This window comes from Umbelopsis ramanniana, assembly GCF_025399195.1.
Source record: "Umbelopsis ramanniana AG unplaced genomic scaffold K450scaffold_84, whole genome shotgun sequence".
Taxonomy (NCBI): domain Eukaryota; kingdom Fungi; phylum Mucoromycota; class Umbelopsidomycetes; order Umbelopsidales; family Umbelopsidaceae; genus Umbelopsis; species Umbelopsis ramanniana.
Window position 1 is genome coordinate 21,284 of NW_026252170.1, and position 19,923 is coordinate 41,206.

Consider the following 19,923-nt stretch of genomic DNA (forward strand, 5'->3'; position numbering starts at 1 on the left):
TGCAGCATTTTGCATAGCTTTAGCTCATCTGCTGAGCAAAAGGTTTGAGAAGTGTGATCACGTTGTTTGTTTAAAACATACAAGGTTGCATGATTTTGGAGAGACTGCCACAATGGGGACAACAGCCATACACATTTCGGCTGATTGTTCGGATTATCAATCTGCTGTCACTGATTGAATGTTTCTCTCGGACCATGACATGCTCAACTTGTTTAGCATCTCGCTAGAAAAATGCATAGCTCTTCGGCCAAAGCAATGACATTGTCCTGCATACATATGTCATCCGTCCTGCGAGATGAGATAATTTTCTTTTATGGTTGTGGCTTCGAATATTATTCATTGTGGCTCCTGAAGGAAACATTTGGGTAGGAAAAAATATTTACATTTTTGGTCATCCACAGGTTGATTTCCATCTTCTTTCATTCCACTCTTTTAAAAACTTGATCCTTGTCTGTGTGCGCGGGATGGCTATGTCTTTTTCCATCCCTCCATTATTCCGAAGACGAGATAAAAAGCCATCAGAAACCAAATGCTACCCTACTCTAGCGTCCATTTGTCAGCCTCGGATATCTTGCTCCTCCAAAAGTTATCAGTCGAGCAATTCGGCTCATGTAATATCGCCATTTGAAGAATTGGAGGACAATGACTTTTATTTGTATATCAGGTCCAATCACGACGGCCTTTTTAAAAGATCTTGTGTTGTGTGCGTACCTTCCTCAAGACAGCTTCATGGTCTTGCTTTGAACCGGAACTTAATAGGTAAGTAGAGAGCTTTGCTACTATATTAAAGTTAGAGCAAAGCACCAATCAATTCTATTTTATGAAATTACCGTTTCTAGATGCGCATTCTTTTAGCCGCTCTCCTTACTATCAAGGTCAATACCAATCAGCAAGCGGCAAAGTCATTTCCATTGAGCAAGAGGCGGTTATAACTATCTCAGGTAAACTATTTTGCAGCCTTTGAGTTCAGGAGTGAGGAGGAAGCCTATCCCATCCCAAGGCGACCCCCAATTTCATTGCTGAGCATCTTTGTCGTCAAAACGTTAAATCCATGGTTCATTTTAAAATGCCGTTGATCCCGTCTCTATAATTTTAAAAATTACGCTTCATTAACCTCCACTACACCTGACTTACCCTTCTAATGTCTCGTTCTCTTTTGCAGGTTACGGAGAATCGAAGCCAATCCGTATATTAAATGAGGAGTTGATTTACTTGGAATCTAAAAAAGTTCGCGTCTTGTTGATAGATGAGCTACTTGAAGGAGGGATTGTCACATCAACAAACAATCAGGTATGAGATTTATTGACTACCCTTGAAAGCCGTCAATGCAGATCGCCTTCCCGTATTATGCAAACGCCTCCTATCTTGAACACCTGTTAACCTCCCATCCTTATATGAATTACTGACAGCTGATGAACGGAAATGACCTCTCAATACACCCGCCTCCTTCCTTCAAAAATTGTGGGGAGTATGTAATACGCTAGTCTCATTAACAAGTCTAACAATGAGTGAGAAAGGAGAACATGTCTTGATTAACTAATTTATTTATCAGTGATTTGACCGTGCTGAAAAGTATTCCCAACGGCCCAAAGATGATTGAGGGATTGCGTGCCTTTGTCCGAGAGTTTACGGAGACATATGTTTACCTTCCAGGATACACGGATCACACTGTTGAAAAAATATGTCAGATGTGCAGCAAAGCGGCTCAGGTATGAGAATGAAGTCTCCTCCTCTCCAGTATAAATTGATATTAACTCTCGGCATAAATAGGAGCTGTGCATTTACGATTCAACCACCACTAATGCAATTGGATGGACTGACATTGAGAAGAAAATCTTGAAAGAGCGAATCGAAAAGTGAGTACAGCGTCGTAGTCATGATTTCAAAGTAACAACTATCTGACAGTGCCCAATAGCTTGGTTATGGAGATGCTTCACAACAAGATTTGGATCCAAAGCCTTCCAGGATTTCTATCGGTTGAAGATAGCAACTTGGAAGTTCTTTCGGTAGCTTATTGTCGCGACACATTTGCACTTGGAAAATACGGAATTAATCGCCAGTTAGCAAGTATGCCACGAAAATACCTAACTGGAGCAATCGCTTGCCTTCAGCAGCTAGATGCCGATCATGAATGCTATCGAATTATATCTCATCATTATGGCGAAGAGGATGAGGATGAGGGAAGTGCTGACCCAGCCGCAGCGGTGATCAACTTCAAGCCTGCCTTGACACCTGTGGAAAAGCTAAAGTGTGTTCGAGATACACTAGATAGGATATCGCAGGCTGCCGAGAAATACCTGTTAGACATGTCGATGGTGAATGAAGCACATGAAGGTAAGGTAATGGTATGAAAAAACAAATGATCGGTTAACTGGCGCCAATTGATGGTTTTATTGCGAATAGCCTGCGTGACCACAGATCAACTTATACCACTTGCAATGTTCGTGCTGATTCACGCTCGCATACCAAGACTGGCCAGCATGATATTTTATATGGAACACTTTTCGTTTGAAGTCGGTAAAAACTCTGATCTGAAGTAAGTTAGTCTTCATTTGCCACCGTTGCAGTCTGCTTGATCGTTGACCATTCTCCATCAGCTTTGCATTAGTCACCTTCAAAGCGGCTGTAGAGTTTTTGAAGGATGATCCTCTTGGGTTGAGTGAGGTTTGCTCCATCTCATCCATGTCGTCCACCTCGTCAACAGTATTGAGAATTACACCACACTCACGAAAACGATCATCATCTCTTAGTACCAATGTGACAAGCCCATTGTCGACGCCCTCATGCTCTGCTGCCATGATTGGTAGCCGAAGCATTAACCAGCGACCAATGTCCCCACCGTGTTATGTCGAAGTTGGATCGGATATTTTGATCCAGCCAATAACAAACTTGAGGGAAGTCCGGCATCGAAAGTCAGTCAGCGCGGACTTGTGCTCCTTAGCTCGCCATGCGACCGGTCATACCGAAATACCAGTCATAGACTATAACCGTATTACTTCACCATTGAACCGACGAGAGAGTCCCAACTTGATTGTTCGTTCTAGGATTGTTCTACCCAAGACTCCACCACCTCCTGAACCATCCCCATCGCCACGAAGGAAAAGTTCTGACTGGACTGCGTCAGATCAACTCCATGAGAACTGGCAGCCCGATGGAAAGTCGATGTATCCACATCCACTTGTTTCAACCACAAGCCCAACAATATCCGCTCGTGAAAATTTTATGGCGAGTTGTGATCGGCCGCCGTCTTATGATGCATGCCAGAATGCAATCACGTACATGTCTAGACGAACAGCCGCGCGCCCCACTTCTATGATGATAGGATCACCGCCACCTAGGATCATCAACGTTCAAAGCAACCAGGGAATAAATGAACGATATCCACGGCGACCTCGATCATTCTGCCTGGAATCTGGTATGGTTCAGAAAGAGCACAGCATAGGCGACTTTTTGAGTGGCTTACAGAATCTAGGTGGCGATGTTGTTGGAGAGCGAACTGGAGAGATACGATCACTGCAGCGATGGTGATCGAAGCATTAGTACATACAATTAGTTATATACTGTTACAGATTACGTACAGCAGTAACAAGGTACAACTTTTTTCGCAAGGAATTTACGTTGAGCAGTATATCCATTGTATCCTCTTTCTCGTTCAAAGCAGGGTCATTTCTTATCAAGTAGGCAATGACCATGAGGAGAAAAAACATGAAAGTACTTCAGATAAAATGAAAAACGAAAATCACATTTATACAAACGATTACATGTCAATGTTTTTATTTTTACAATAAGAGTTACAGGTGATTGAGGGTGACAGAATCCCATATAACAAAAAAATGTAACATGTGGTCAGTGGGTATAAGATTCAATGAGGTTGCTGTTTTGAATCAAGTTTGCGCTCAAACATCTTGAGGAGCTTTTCAGAATATTCACTTAACAGCGCTGTTGTCTCAGCACTGTTCGTACTTGCTGCGCTCTCAGTTGGGGGTGCACTGAAGACGTCCTCCAAGATCCTACTAGCAGATTTTTGAACATGCTCCAATTTAGTCTTCAGCTGTTTGCCTACGTCTTCTTGCATAACAGGTGCATTTTTGGCATCGGTGACCTCACACATATTGAGCAAGAACTCTAATCGATCTCCAATTGCTGCTATCTCTGAGAGCATGCTTGCATGATCAAATGCATGTGTGGCAGGGGGTATATGTATGGATTCGTTGGGTGATTGCATGTCAGGGTCTGCTGTGAATGAATGTTGCGACGTGATGTCTAGGTCAGAAACGGTCTGTACGCTGTTGATGGCGGCCAATTCCTCTGATGTAAGCATGATCGAGATGGGGGTTGAAGCAGTTTCGCGACTTGCACCTTCTGAAGCAGCTTTTGCAAAGGATTGTGGTGCAATGGGCATGCTCATACTTCTTATATTGGCCCCATCTTCTATCTTGATGTTATCGGTGAGTGGGGATTGAGGGTTGAGATTTGAAAGATAACGAGTACTAAAACTGAGTCTCTTCTTCGCCTGTTCCATTTTGCGCTTGAAGTTGGAGAACGATTCGCCTCGATTGTGATTGCTTTGAGGAGGAGGAGACGATTCAGATGCCGGTTTCACCGTATTGAAGCTCTTTACGATACTTCGTAGACTCATGCGACCGGACTTTTTCAAAGAAGCTTTCCTTAGCGTAGACATTGGTGGAGGATTTCGCATGGCAATCGACTCCATCAATGCTTCCTCCGCATTATCCTCGCTAGAACTATCGCTATCGTCTGCGGTGAAAGTTTGAGACGGAGCAGACGACAGATCTGTGTCGGAATGCAATGTCTGGGCATCGTCATCGTCTCTATCGTTGCATTCCCCATCCGCTTCATCTAGGTTGCCTTGCTCCGCTTTCTCCACCTGGAATGGCTGCGGATCGGCTGTATCAACAACTGGAGTAAGATATACCATAACGTCTTCTTCTACCGTTTCCGGATCATCATCTCCATCTGCGCTAATAGGTGTGTCGTTTTGAGATACATCATCATATAAGCTGTCCTTCTCTGTATCTGAGTCTACTGAACTATCTGGCTCTGCGGTCACCTCATTTGTAAACTTTCCAGCGCGGCCCATTGCAATAGCATGTAAGTCGGGCATACTTGTTGATCCAGCGACAAGTTCGTCCGCTTCCAGGCCGCTTAGTCGTGCTGAACTATTACTTCGACGATGTGCTATAGCTCTATTTGAGCTTGCATGCGATTGCCGCTGAGGAGATGTGCTTGCACCATCTTCGACTGAAACATTCGAGCCCCTTCGGTCCTGTATAAGAACATCATGCGATATTCGATGCCGTAACCTTGGAGAGTTCCTTGGCTGACGGTGTGGAAACAACGATGATATTCCATTATCTGTTTTGCCTTCTGGAATTTGGCCAGTCGCTGATCCACTGGATTCCTTCTATCAGAACGATGGACATGAGTATCAAGCTGTATACTTTCAACATACCAAGATATTTTACATACCTTTCGCGACATAAAGTTTCCTCGCCACTGATTATTCTGCGCGCCGGCTTCTGCAGTGATAAGGCGAGGTGTCGAAACACTACTTGACATACCCTTCGCATTTGCATCTCTTGGCGACGGACTACTAATTCTACCTTTGAGACGAGCAGCTAAAACTGGGGATGGCGGGGTGTCTGTCTGTATTCTTGGTGGTGGAGTCTTCTCCAATTTCTTGTACAAGTCATCATACTTGTTTTCAGATTTAGACACATGGGAAAACGATTTGCGCTCTGTTCTGACGTTTTGATTGCCAAATTGTGATGGCGGTACAGCTGAAGTTCGACGCAGGCGTGTTGGAGCTTGCTTAAGTGGTTGGGGTGATGATGGTGTGGTAGCTCGTGATTGTGCAGCTTCAGTTGTTACCTCCGGTTTCGTTTGCTTGAGTCGATCATTTCTATCCTTCGAGCGCTGCACCATTTTCTTTGTTATTTCTGGCTCAACTCGCCATACAAAGATTGACCCATCCGACGAAGTACTGACAATTCGGAGAATGTCGTTTGGTCCATCTAGAAATCGAACCGACGTAACTAGTTCGGAATGGGCTGCTACTTTATATACACATACACCACTCATAAGGTCGAACAATCGCACGCACTTGTCCGAGCCAGCGGTAACTGCAAATGTCCCAGAAATGGAATCTATATCGACGTCAATTAAACTCCCTCCAGAATTTTCAACCGTCATCCCACTTGCATCTTCCTCCAAAGTTTCCGGCTTGCAAGTACGGAAAAGTTTTCCTGTCTCCAAACTGAGCAAGTTGAGGCGTCTTTCTCCAGTGACCATCACTAAGTACTTGTCATGCAGATCCAGCTCCATGTCAAATACTGTTGCTCGTCCTGAATGATTGTGATAGCTGGTATATAGGGGTGTTTGTTGCAGAGTGTTGGTGTTGGATGAGCGAAATATGACACTTTTATCAGCCGAGCAGCTGATAAGCTTGGTGCCGTTAGACGAGAACTTTACTGCGGTAATGGACGAAGAGTGGTCGTCCATTGTCTGGACTAGTTTAAAGTCTCTCTGGATGTCAAACACATGTATGAGCCTGTCCCTACTTGCAGAAGCAACCAAAAACGGCTGATCTGTTGAAGCAAATAATGAGCTTTCCAAGACCAACGTGCCAAACTCATGCTAGTTTTTTCAACCTACCATTAGATGCTGGTGTACTAAAATCTATCGTCAATATCTCAGAGTCATGAGCTTCCAAGTAAGTAACTTCTTGCCAGCCGTGAATCCGGTGAACACGCAAGTTTCCTTTTCGATCACCAGTTGCTAGCAAACTTCCATCGGAACTAATTTTTAGCGCTCTAATGCCATGATCAGGCAGTTCTGTCGTTTCTGCAGTCGGTTAGTTAGTATGTGCTCGAAAACCTGTTCAACTTGCACACTTTTTTTTATACCTATATCCTTGTTGTTTTTGGAGAACTCTGCAGCTTCCGGATCCAGGTAAAGCATTTTGACTAGCTCTTTGGAAAAAATATTTCTGCGCATAGATATCTGAAGATCCTCATTTGGCGATGGAAATGTACTTTTCATTGATGCTGAAGCTACAAGAGACAGTGGAGGACTGACGAGTGAGGGATAGGATGCTGAAGGAGAAGTTGGAGAGGTTGAGCCTGGAGACATGGTAAGATCACTTGTCGGCAGGCCGCTATCAATGTTCCAAAAGCGAACAGTCCCATCAGCTGAATGCGTGGCAAAGGTATAGGGTGGCAAGGTTGCATTGGTAAACGGTTGGTATGCAGCGCGGTCAGTGACATTCGATGGCTTTGGAAATCGCTATGTAGTATCGTTGGCTTAGTCGGAAATGTAGTTCTCATCAAAGTTGCGCGGAACAAGTTTCTCACCTCTGATCCCCATACACATTCACTGTGAGAGATAAAGCTCCGATACATCGCTATCCTTTGCAGATGCTTCACATCCCAAATAATTAGACTTCTATCAGAGTATATACAGGTGACCTTATTGGAAGACGCATCGAATTTAATGGCTAGAGTGTCCGGATATACGGCTGTGTCTCTGATGGATTCCAGTTGCTGAACGGTCACAAAGCTTGACAAGTCCACCCCTAGAGGATGTGGCCTCGGAAGCATACCACAATACCGTAGAGTGCCAGGTTCAAACAACCTATCCTAATTGTCAACACCCAAGGCCAAACCATCTGAATGTATGTTCATTATTCCCTTACCTTACAATACCGTTATCACAAGCACACACGATATACCTATTGCTGATGTCGATGGAAAAAGCAGTTTTGACCTGAGGGGTTATCAGTATACGTAGTGAAAAATGAACTTCCATCAATGACAAATGGTACCTGTAAATCCACCCATTTATCCAGAATCCGTTCTTCTTTGAACATACAGAGCAGCCCGGTTTCAGATAAAAGATATGCTGTACCAGGATTTTCAGGATCATATGCAGCATCCACAAAATTGTTGTTCCTCAGTGATCCCAACAAGCCTGAGCGCCCATCCAACACTTGAGTTTCACCAGGTGGAAAATTATTCTAGATAACATACGGTTAGCTTACAGGGTTACTGATAATCATAGCAAACCATATGTCAGCGTGAATACCTGTAGCGCGGTCTTTCCCGCTGAGCTCAAGTTCCAAAACTTTATATGTCGCAAGCCCGCAGTGATGAAGTGAGTGCCATCTTTTGCAAATGCCATTGCATGCACGCGGCTAGTGACCCTGTTTGACGCTACTTTCGTACCTTTTCGCCAATTCCAAACATTCAAATATCCATCGTGCTGAAAGCCAACAGATGCTAAATGCCGCATGTCAGAAGAAAACGCAACCGATACGATGCCAAATTTGTGACCCTTCAACACGCATACAAGGGTTTCCTGCTTAACATTCCACACAAATATTCTTGGCTGGTGGCCAACCTGTATAACATGAAGGTCGTAAGTATACATCACTACGGTTAAGATGATTTCTAGGTCGCATTTCCTAATCAACATTAGTGGCTTGTTAAGGAACTAACCTCGCCAGCTGCCAGGTAATTGCCATCAGTAGAAAATGCGAGGCAACCAATTGTTTTCGGGCGTGACCCTGCCGAAGTTCGCTTCTTTCCATTATTTTCATCCGTGTCCTGCACAGGATATTTCATCTCGTTGCCCAACATGTTAGGGGAGGCCCATTCGGCTGCTGATGGATGAGCTGTCGTGGACCAAGCTGGCAAGGTTGGCATCATGCTAGTGGTAGGCTGCAGTGTGCCCATAGCTACAGCGTTGGTGACGGAAGGTGGGGGGTATAGAAATGAAACCTGCTTGTTTTTACGGTAGTTGTAGAGGATGATCACAGCGCCGGCAGCATATGCAATTTGATCCGACGTTGGGTCTGATGCTATCATGTTACTGGTGTTGGAGGTGAGGCCGATAATGCGCTCTAACTTGAGCTGAAGACGTGTCATGTCAGCGATACGTATATATAGAATTTCTGGAGTTACGATATCAGTTGTTTCCTGTCATCTTACCATAGGAGGGGTGTCATTAGGTTCTTTCCGTCTACGACGATTGCCATTATTGACTGGCACGTTTGAAGCACGGTTTATCTGTAAATTGGCAAGTGGGCCATGTTTCAATGGCACATTGGTTGAATGTGATGGTGGTGGTGGAATGTTTCCAGAATTCACCGGAAACTTTTCCATGGGATGTGCACTGGACGCGTCAAAGGAGAAACTGTGTCCAAGTAAGCAGTACAACCTGCACTTCTTGAATCTCCTCTCAGTAAATACCTGTTTCCATATTTGGAAACACCTAGAAAAACACACATGTCAGCCATTCACAGAGTAGGATATTGTCAAAATTATGATGACGATAGAAAGACATGATATCAATACTCCCTGATTACAACGATGAAACAGTAGCCATCCGCTAAACAGCTTTCAGATCACTTTGAGTACATAACAAACAATTTACAGAATTCGGTTCCTGAAGCGACAACCATTGTTTCGGTTGACATAACTGACGGCCGTGATCTAACAGCACTCAACACTTTATTGCATCAAGCCTTTATAAAGGGCCAAGAATGACAAGTCGTATCCCATATGAAATCTGTATGAGCCAGGAAAGGATTATATTAACAACAATAACTGTGATTGATGATGAAAAGGAATGCCGTTGCAACAGGTACAGGAAACTGTAACAAAAAAAATTTTCTTTGGAAAAAAAAATCCGAGATTTCGTATGCCCTAGTTCAGATGAAATTGATTTGAGTAAGCAGTCAAAGAGACATCCTAAAGCAAGTACGACAACATTCCTTTGGCAATGATGTAAGATACTCCAATCGTTTGATTTCTTCAAGCTTCCGGCCATTCACAATGCTAGCGTAGATAACGAAAGCGACCTGTAAGAAGTCACTTCACCACAGCTACTGTGTGGTAGTGGGACTGTCGATACGGTTACTACTTTTTGCTGCAAGAGGTCAGCTAGAAAATTTTTTCTGTCTGTTCAATCAATTTTTTTTTGGTGAACAGTAGAATATACAGACATACAGAGTATGCTGCTGTTTCTTTTCACAATGGAAAACTTTTTTTATATTCATTTTTTGTTTAAAAAGAGAGTATGAAAGCTATCAGACGGCAGAATCTTCCGCGCCATGGTCTTGGAATATGACCAGGCAAGATCATCAACTGATGGAATAACTATGAAGCCCAAAAGAGCAAAAGCTAAACCATCACACTTCCCTCCAAGGAAGATCTGCTACGTATCATCTACTAGCTTGCATTGTGTGTCTTCTTTAGAAAAAGTAGACTAGTTGTGTACTGTATATATGATCCTATAAAGTACAGTCGATAATTTTTAACTGAACCGCAAATTCTCACTTCTTTTATAGTTTTCAAATCGCCTTCCGCACAAAAATTTTTTGCGGTGTTAATGTGACGTGCTTTTAATTCTCGAGTTTGATTGGACAGCGTTCCAAACAAAATGTGACCTCCGCACCAATTGAATGTCCGACCTGGAAACTGGACATTGCTACCTTTCTCTCTCCGCACACAAACAGGTGCAGTCCGCATTACCAAAGGGACATCAGCTTATACCACCTAATTTACCCCCATTGACGACATTCATCCTCACACTTTTGTCCGAAACTTACGGTAGCCACTCAGAAAAATGGTTCAAACCAGATTTCAAGCACAATTTCAAGGAGTAAAGTCATTTGACTTACCAATGGAAAAACATGACAACACGAACTCTCCAGCATTAAAGTCAGAAAACTTCGATGATACTCTAAGTTGCAGCGAATTTGCGAGCACAGCGTCTTTCTATTCAGAAGAAACACCTTTAAGGGAAGGTTCTCTAGAAACAACCATCAAAGTTGAATCGTTAGTGGAACAACTTGACGAGTAAGTGTCTGATTTCTTTTCATCACATTTCAGACAAGTTCAGAGGTCCTAACCAATCATTTCAGCTACGAGTGCTCAACTCTCGATTCATTAAACGCAAGGTGGCCGTCAATAAGAGCAAGGTTGAAGGGAATGAAGCCTCATTTACCCAAGAAGGCCGATGACAAACCGACATTAGGTAGGTGATCAGTGCACTAGATTTGTCTTGCCGCACCGCAGCTCATTTTTAATCTGGTTTTCATATTTCAAGTTTTGGATTTGGACGAAACATTGTTACATACTTATCGGGATGTCAATGCCGGCCATAGCGAACCAGACTACATCATTTACGCTAGTGAAAACACTAATCAGATCATCACAGCTGGAACGCTCCGGCCAGGAGTGAAGAAGTTTTTGAAATGGGCCTCCGAAATTTTTGAAGTCGTAGTTTGGACGGCTGGAGACGATGATTATGCAGCAACTGTTATGAACATTTTGGACGCTGATCGACAGTACATCTCGTAAGTTTTTTATACTTGATTATGCCACCCCTTATGTCTACTGGTTTGCTCACCTTTCAAATTATAGCCACGTACTTGGGCGAAGTGCTTGCATACAAACACGAGTAGGTTCGAATGGCGAATGCATGTATGTGAAAGATTTGTGTGCCTTGGGTCGTGACCTAAGTCGGACGTTTATGGTAGACAATGCTCCACATGGTAAGCCTAAACTTATGAAATCACATCAACACATTTCTCTATTGTCTAATATATACCAATCGTTAGCCGCCACCTTAAATTTGAGCAATCTCATACCCATTGAAGCTTATTATGGAGAAACAACAGATCACGAATTGGAACAATTACAGCAGTTTTTGGAGTCAAAGCTGACGCACCGAAAGGATATGCGAATTATCTTACATCGACAGTTCAATCTGAAGAGAAAGTTACGACAGCGAATCAATGACTGGAAGCACGCTGGCGTTTCGTTAACTTTCCAACCAAGATAGGGTATCTCCCAATAATTTCCCCATACTTTTTGCATAGCTGTATTTTTCGCATTCACCATTTTGCATATAACCCAATAGCTTTCGCTTGGCATCTTTACGGCAGCTGGTTTCCGCTGTTGCCAATACTGTCCAGACGGACTGTCCTGGTGGCACATTTTATATTCTGGGCTGGCCCCGTCGCTTCCATACATCACTGCCTTTGATTATCTCAAAGATCATCACTCTGTAAACGATTTGCATACCCCCCATCTGATTGTCAACCACTCTGCCTTTCTAATACAGGCATTTGCAACTATAAACACCCTTGCTTTTATTTTCTTTCTTTGGGCAATTTAGGACCAATGTACAATAAATGCTGAAGTCATGCACATTTGCATGGCGGCAAATTCAACATACAAAAAGCCTTTTCTGATAACATTATTTACTTTTTTTGGAGAGTTTTCCGCCTTGCTTTGAGGGCTACTTGCCTTAACCACCAATCGTAGTTTAGAAGTGTATCCAAAAAATAAATTCATGGCTTGTCAAAAATGGGAAATTCCCAAATTTTGGAAAATCGTCAAGCGTGACGAATAACGAAACACAAATGTACTCTAATATAAGAGCTTCAGTAACATATTTTTTGCCATTGACGGAATTTATTAGGATAACTCCAAGCATTGATGCTTCGAAATAAACCAGGACTCCTTCTTTCAGTGTGTCAAAACATGTCATTGTTAAAAAAAATCGTTTTGATTTATACCGCCATGATATAGAGAATGTGGCCTTTTACGGTTTCCATAGTAAATTCATTAAAATAGTTTTTTCTTTGCAAAATAAAAGGGCAACTTTAGAATGATACGATTTCTTTCTTAATAAGGAGGTCTTTACATTATTTTTTATTTACGATGAGGATTTTTTTTATGATACCATTCTTCACAAACAAGATCAGCCAAAAGCTATAGTGATACCATTTTTCAAGGCGATTGATGGTGAATCGAAGCATTGTGTGTATGGATTGTCAATATGACTATTCTTAACAACCACACATTCGGGTGAAAACGAGTTGCATGCTATACGACTTTTGATCGTTGCTCGCAATATAGTCGTAATTTCCATTCACGATTGGCTGATCAAGATTTGATTTTGGTTTGCATAACTTAGGGAAAGATTTGGGCATGGCAAAAAGGATACCTTTTGTGAAAACAGAAACTTAAAACTGAAAAAGCAGCTATTCCACAAAATTATGACACAGTGGCAATTTAAAGAGCAGGTATGTTATAACGTATCATTTTTCTGATATTCGATTATAACAAGATATATAAGTTTATTGTCCAAGCTTAATATTGAACAGCTTTTCAGCATTGCGGTAAGCAACTTGTTCGAACTGCTCTTCTGTCAGCAATCCGCTCTTTTGTAGTTCTTCCATAAACTTGAGACCATCCTTGTTATTACAAAATGGATAATCAACACTGTACATTATGCGTTCGATCTTGGTGGTATGCATAAGAGTCAAAAATGGAGGTATGGTGAACATGCCGCTAGTAGTAATCCAGATGTTATGGTTCCACACCTGGGTAAGGTTACGCTTCATGGGCACCATCACATCGAAAAAGTCGCTTTGCCTTTGAAGCATGCATGGAAGCATTTCTCCATTATGGCCAATAACCACTTTTAGGTTAGGGAATCGATCAAAGGTGCCGCTGCAGAATAGCTTCATAATGTGCAGTCCAGTATCTGCGTGCCAGCCCCACCCGAATGTTGAAAGAATGCCCGCTACTTCGTCAGAATAACCTCCACGGTATAGAGGCATCATGTCACTTGAGGCGTTCGTTGGATGCAAATAAATTGGCACATCAAGTTCTTGGACTCGCTCCCAAAAGGGGTAGTATGATTCGCCATCGTAAAAGCGACCGTTGGCATGATTAGTGATTAATGCGCCAACAAAACCTAATTCCTTGATGCAGCGTGTGAGTTCATCAGCAGCTGCTACTGGATCAGCCATAGGTAACACGGCAAATCCGGCAAATGATGATTTGTGATTTTGGCAACCTTGAAATATCTCATCATTGGCTTTCCGGCAGATATCACTTTCGTAGCATATAGCAGGATTATGTGAAACGATTTGTAACGAAATATTGCCATCTTTCATGTCTTCGATACGTTCATCGCTCAAGGACATCAACTTTGATTTCAAGGCAGGTGGAAAGTGTTCCATTCCCAATTTTTCCGCGGCTAGTGAGTTTGCAACTATTTCAGATAAGAAGTGTTCTTCCAAGGTGATCAGTGGCAGCATTGTTGTACTAATTTTGAGTGCGGAGCTATAGGATATGGCAGTTTTTGAAAAGATTGACACTTTATATAGCATAATAGCCGAAAATATTTGTTCAGATCAACGGTTAAATCAGCTTATCCAACGCCGAAACTATTTGTCTCAGGTCAGCGGCTAAACCAGCTTTTTCCACTCCCAATCGAAGCAATGAAGCAACATGCGTGTTTTTCGACAGGAGCATTGGCTCATCGGCAGTGTAGACAGTAAACAATATTGTATGCTGATAGGTCACCACTTGCAAGTAGAAACATGCGTGCTTTGTAGCCGAATTCTCTGGTAGAAGGTGATAGACATCGGCCCATCGACTATGACTTCATAGTAGTTGTGACAGGTCTCTCTCTTTATGTATTAAATTTTAAACTTACAAGACGAGCAACCCAGTACCAGCACATAAAATCAGCTTAAAAAATTAGCTTAATCGAACGTGCCACCTTAATATCTTGAAGAGGTTCGCCAGTCATAAGCAGTAAATCAGCTCTTTTGCCAGATTGTCAAATCAAAAAATGCTGCCAGACATATAAGATGACTTCAATACATCAAGATTGTCCATGCCAACAGTTCATCGTTGCTATCAGTACCGTAAAGGATGGGAATGCCAGCTTTTTACGGTCATTATCGTTTTGAAATGTCCTTCATCGAGAAGTTTTGTTCAAAACACACTCATTCCTTGTATTTAGCCGCCATAATTTCCAGCTTGAAAAAGGTCGATACATCAATTTAACCGCGCTGGCAAATGCTACTTTCACAAGTTTTTGACAATTTCACATAGTAGAACTCAAGCACCTCGGAGAGGTTGATCTCCGGTAAATTTTGGTCTGTTGTACTGTTGTTCGTCGACACATCTCGACCTTCATATATTAGCCACATACGAATTTTAGATCTATATCGGAAACGAAGACAAAGCATCACTAGAGGCTCACATCGTGGTAGTTATAATTCATACAGTCGAAGTTAGAATCGCGCATGAGCGCACGTAATTTATCCGCCTGGATAAAATTAAGCCGTTTATAAAAATGTCTAGAGTAAATAATTGCGTACCACATTGCAAATCTTTGTTTCGATCCGCGCTCAAGCTGTGCACTGACTAATATTCGAGTTTTCGACAGCTAAAATTGACGGCACCTATGACTGTTGTCATCGAAGGTGGTCTTATAGGAATCGATGAAATTGGCGCTAAAATTGAAGACTGCGCCGGTGCTGTATTGCTACCAGGATCGATCGATGTTCATATATGTTCATCTGGTATGGACGATCTTGTAGATATGGCTCGCCATAGTGTAATAACTGATCTAGACATGGCCACACGGCCGGTGAAGCTGCTTGAAACCGTACGAACAATAACATACAAACATATGCAAAATGTTGCGTTCTTATTCAGCTAAGACTTTTATTTGAAGTAGCTGTTGCTGTAATACTAAATGCATGGACTGCAGGCTTTCCATATATCGCCATTTTTGAAAAAAAAAATGTTTCTTTACACCAGTCACAGCATCAAAAACACCTCTTCGAGCTCCGCGTAAGTTACGGACTGAAAGCGACAATTGCCGTTTGCCACCAATTACAAAAGCAGTAGCAATGGTCAAGTATCAATACATTATCTCGAAGTAAGTTGACGTTTGACGTTAAGAAATCGTCCAAACTCAGAGTTTCATAAGTGATGGCTCTCGATGTTGCATTCTCATATGCCAAGTATATGTATACAGCCATCGCAACTGACCAATTTCACTTTTAGGAAAGGAGACATACTTTTCTCTATAGCAGTTGGTGCAGGTGCATACTTTATGTACGAAAGAGATAATCCGAGACCGGAGGGAAAAGGGCTATTGGAATTGATAAATAGAAGACGAATTAACCTCATCCAAGAGAGGGAGGCGTTGCGACAGGAGCGGTTGGAGAAGCTTCAGCAGCGTGAAGACAAAGCTTAAATGCGTTTCATACCAGGCAGAGTTGGTACTACAAACTTTTCAAGTTTAACAGGTGTCTATCATTGTCGCAGAGAAGAGCTGATGCATATTGTTTTACACAGGATGGTTACCAACGCACCTGCTTTTGTATAATCTTTCAAAGATGTCTACTTGTATCATACAGAAATAAAAAGTACTCTATTAGATAGAATCCCTAGTATTGAATTGTAGCCTTGGTTTCATTTTCCTGGGGCTAGGAAAATCTTTGCACTACTCATATTGAAGAATTCCTTTATAGTTCATATCAACGAATGACATACGGGATTGCATGTACTTTGTCATAAGGCCACAGGAGCTAAGATATAGTCTGCGAAAGAAGCGAATTGAATTTGCTTTGAGACTAAGCTTCTCATGCTTACAACCTATGTCCATGTCCGTGTCCACATATACTTTTTATTATGCTCGTCCAAAAATAAAAAAAAAATAAAATTAGGGAAAATTTTATGCAGTCCAGCGAGCGTACACTTGAAAAACATTGTGACCCCAAACATGGCCCAAATTTCAAAGCTACGAACATTTTTAGTTCTTTGTGGCGGAATGGTAGTCGGAAGTACCGTTGTGCACAAGGTATTTTTGACCGTCTTCAGCGTTTGAAGTATCATTTGTTTAGTCCGTGACCTAATCTCCACATGTACTGATTCCTAGGTTCTTCAACCTGATCTGGTATGCAATGCTTGAAGATTCCAATCATCCATATCTCTTCCATGCTCACTAAATATATCTTCCTTACCTAGGCGATACCGCCTGTTATTCTTGAGAATGAAGAGAAGACTTCTTAGATCGCCAAACCCAGACCAGCCCACGTGTCACATGGGATCCATCACTTCGCCAGTCTGATATGTAACTAGAGCCGGTTCTATGTCACGAACACTGATGTGCATGCAAGCAGATAGGATAGTTGTAGAGCTAATATTATCATGTACTTTATTTGTTAAATAAGTCAGACCATTGCCATTATGATTATATCTGCCGACTTGCAGCGGATTCCAGATCAAAATTATTCAATGGAAGCTATTTGAACGGATGGTGAAGAAGTTTGCTGGAAGACAACATAGTTGTTCTTAATGAAGACATCTCCCAAAATAGCGAAGGGCAAACTGGCATAACCAAAACCAGCGATGCAGCTGCCGCCGTCATTTTCAAAAATAAGATCTTCTGCAGGAATAGAAAAGGTAGCACCATTGATTTTGAATGACAACGGTGAAAGGCTGGAGGCATCGCAGGAGATAGCATAAGTTCCATCTCCGTTATCGGTCGCTCCATAGGCAGCAGCAACCTTGGCAGCAACTGAGTTGGTGAAGAGTAGGAGAGTAGTTCCGGTGTCGATAATGGCGGAGAAAGAGCTGGAGGCTGACTTGCTGTTGATAGTGGTGGATGACACTGTGATTCCCCAAAATCCTTGGGAATTATCAACGGGGACAGTGGTAAGCTTTCCTTTAAACTTGGTGCTGTCATAACCACCAAAGACATATTCACCGCCACCGCCATTGGATTCCTTGCCCAAGAAGACACCAAATTGGGGCTGACTGATCAACTTCTGGGAAATGAGGTTATCCACAGGGGTCTTTACACCACTAACTGTGGTGATGGAGTCGAATGCAAGACCAAGGAGGCCATCGATAGGATCGCTTGAGAAAGAACTGGATATTTTCTTTGCGAGTTCAATGGTTTGGCTCTTGATAGAGAATCCACCAAGGTTGACAGTGTCGGTAGCAAGAATACCAGATGATGTGGAGCCATCACCATAAGTAATAGACCATGAGCGGCCATCTTTCTTATATGTGGAGGACTTGGAGGAGTCGTATTTTGTCTTTCCTGAACAGGTAGATGAGCACAAAGTCGATGCTACAAAAGGGTTGGTTTAATCAATGTACATTTCGGAATCATTCTCAATCAAATAGAAACCGTCTAACATACCAAACCATAGATCCGAAGAACCAGTATCGAAATCTAACTTGAATGATTGGGGAGGGGTGCCAACCTTTACGATGCCGTAGTACTAATTGTCATAGGATGGTCAGGTTAGGGAGCAGCGATCACTCCGTCTGTAATTAAATGTACTTACTTCAACATCGTTCTGGACATCTGTCATATTAACACTTCCAGTGCTAGCGAGGACAGAGGTTTTCTTCGACTGGACATACTTTTGGTACTTGTTGGCTGTCTTCCAGACCGAAGCCTTTGCACTGCGACTGAACTGAGGATTGACCTTGACAGGTAGAGTGTAGGTCTTGGGCTGAACAAGGGGGGCAGCGGCTAAGCCACTGGTAGCAGGAGCAGCTTGAACTGAAGCAATGGCGGCAGCAAGGCCGAGGAAGGCAGCGGTGATCTTCATGACGAAAGAGAATGAAAAGCTAAAGATATGCAGAGAGGGCGGGCACTTTTATATATTTTATGCATCGAATTACGGTACACAAATTAAAACAGGATTTGAGAAGATCAGAAGCCAAATTTCCCAGCAGTCGTCTAACCTGCCTGCGGTTAATATCCAATTTCATGACAAAGTTACTGCAATTGGTTAATCCAACATGTTAGAGTAATTTTCATTTGCAGCTGATGCCTTCGACACCTCCGATCTGATATCGACATTGCTTCAGATTGTATCATTCTCGTCCTACTCGCTAATATGAATGTGCTGAAGTTTCCCTTTTGTGGTAATTATGGTGCAGTTTTAGTAAGTTACAAGGAGCCTCACCATGACAAGCATATGCAATCTGATAAAAGTTTGCTGACTGTGTAATATCCACACAAAGTCTATCAAACAATGTAGGAGAATGATAAGTCATCAGTATAATGTATGGTGTCATGCTAATGGTCATCGCATAAGAAACCAAAAGGCTCGCCACTAGCATTAAGGTCATACATTTTTGAAAGATCGTGCAGATTTCAGTTCCTGATGATCTTCTAGCCTTTAATTCTCATACTACAGTGGCATACGTTATCATTCTTCCAAATTGGCTAATCGTCTTGAACTTGGTAATTTTCAGCCTATTTCAACCTATTCCCAAGATCATTAGAACTGGTGGATGCATGCATTTTCTTATTCTGCTTAATGTTTCCCGTTTCAGCAGTATCACAAATGCATTGCTCTGTATGCGCATTTTCACGCTTACATTTTACCGGAGGATGCGGCAGCCTTTATTTCGTCTTGGCCACCGAGCAAGACGCCTGACAAATGCATCTATCTTCATCTACTGCTCCCTAACAGATATCTCGAATGTGGTATATTCTTTATAATCGCAGGATGCAGTGTTTTACATCTCCGGTGGGAATGGCCATCGTTAAATGAAATACATGGACTGTGTTGTACAGACGTAGAGCTGCACCAGATCGTCTCCTATCGCCACCCCATTGGCCAACAAATCAGCATTTCTCCAAATATAGAACCTGTTAGTATGAACCTGGTTTATGAATTACCGCCTCTTGTGGGACTGGTTACACCGTTCTCTCTGAAAGGCAAAAGTAAGCTATCAGAGTAATTTCAAAAAGTTGGTCATTGCTCATAACACGCTTGCAACATTTACGTTTCTTGATTCTATTAACTTAAATTCATACGCAATGCTCGTGCTGGATGTTCTGCTTTAAAATTCCAGCGATAGGGAGTAGCTGTGGACATTGTTCTCCTGAGAAGGCGGTAAACAGCTACTGTTCTTCTTTGCGATGTTCTCTATTCCATATATGTATATGAAAGAAAGCGGGTAAATGTATTAGAGGGCTAACAAAGCACTTGAGCAGAAGAGAATATCGATCACGATCATGCTACAACTTCTACGTTTGATATGC

The 19,923-nt window shown here is 42.3% G+C and overlaps 6 protein-coding genes across 6 annotated transcripts; 3 read left to right on the forward strand and 3 right to left on the reverse strand.

Annotated features, from left to right (window-relative positions):
* The first annotated feature begins 426 nt into the window (after nt 1-426).
* Nucleotides 427-3,765, forward strand: K450DRAFT_260935 (uncharacterized protein). Its single transcript, XM_051592232.1, has 9 exons — nt 427-759; nt 840-941; nt 1,163-1,290; nt 1,410-1,468; nt 1,553-1,709; nt 1,771-1,856; nt 1,916-2,334; nt 2,404-2,536; nt 2,598-3,765. Exons 1-9 carry the CDS (start codon nt 465-467, stop codon nt 3,526-3,528), a joined length of 2,310 nt encoding a protein of 769 aa, XP_051440620.1. The 5' UTR covers nt 427-464; the 3' UTR covers nt 3,529-3,765.
* A 29-nt stretch (nt 3,766-3,794) lies between these two features.
* K450DRAFT_260939 (uncharacterized protein) lies at nt 3,795-9,214 on the reverse strand. Its single transcript, XM_051592233.1, has 10 exons — nt 9,009-9,214; nt 8,517-8,930; nt 8,104-8,418; nt 7,844-8,035; nt 7,715-7,785; nt 7,374-7,653; nt 6,927-7,305; nt 6,676-6,864; nt 5,491-6,608; nt 3,795-5,425 (listed from the first exon to the last, which is right to left on the reverse strand). Exons 1-10 carry the CDS (start codon nt 9,180-9,182, stop codon nt 3,863-3,865), a joined length of 4,695 nt encoding a protein of 1,564 aa, XP_051440621.1. The 5' UTR covers nt 9,183-9,214; the 3' UTR covers nt 3,795-3,862.
* A 274-nt stretch (nt 9,215-9,488) lies between these two features.
* Nucleotides 9,489-10,083, reverse strand: K450DRAFT_260942 (uncharacterized protein). Its single transcript, XM_051592234.1, has one exon. It carries the CDS (start codon nt 9,847-9,849, stop codon nt 9,547-9,549), a length of 303 nt encoding a protein of 100 aa, XP_051440622.1. The 5' UTR covers nt 9,850-10,083; the 3' UTR covers nt 9,489-9,546.
* A 621-nt stretch (nt 10,084-10,704) lies between these two features.
* Nucleotides 10,705-11,868, forward strand: K450DRAFT_275473 (uncharacterized protein; the record flags this gene model as incomplete). Its single annotated transcript, XM_051593170.1, has 5 exons — nt 10,705-10,880; nt 10,946-11,058; nt 11,131-11,380; nt 11,448-11,578; nt 11,645-11,868. The coding sequence occupies 5 exons, from the start codon at nt 10,705-10,707 to the stop codon at nt 11,866-11,868; spliced, it is 894 nt and encodes a 297-aa protein (XP_051440623.1).
* Nucleotides 11,869-15,615: 3,747 nt separating this feature from the next.
* On the forward strand, nt 15,616-16,297 carry K450DRAFT_260950 (uncharacterized protein). The gene is made up of 3 exons (XM_051592235.1): nt 15,616-15,780; nt 15,909-16,126; nt 16,203-16,297. Exons 1-2 carry the CDS (start codon nt 15,752-15,754, stop codon nt 16,099-16,101), a joined length of 222 nt encoding a protein of 73 aa, XP_051440624.1. The 5' UTR covers nt 15,616-15,751; the 3' UTR covers nt 16,102-16,126; nt 16,203-16,297.
* A 650-nt stretch (nt 16,298-16,947) lies between these two features.
* Nucleotides 16,948-18,560, reverse strand: K450DRAFT_260956 (uncharacterized protein). The gene is made up of 3 exons (XM_051592236.1): nt 18,206-18,560; nt 18,058-18,139; nt 16,948-17,985 (listed from the first exon to the last, which is right to left on the reverse strand). The coding sequence occupies exons 1-3, from the start codon at nt 18,473-18,475 to the stop codon at nt 17,138-17,140; spliced, it is 1,200 nt and encodes a 399-aa protein (XP_051440625.1). The 5' UTR covers nt 18,476-18,560; the 3' UTR covers nt 16,948-17,137.
* Between the last annotated feature and the right edge of the window lie 1,363 nt (nt 18,561-19,923).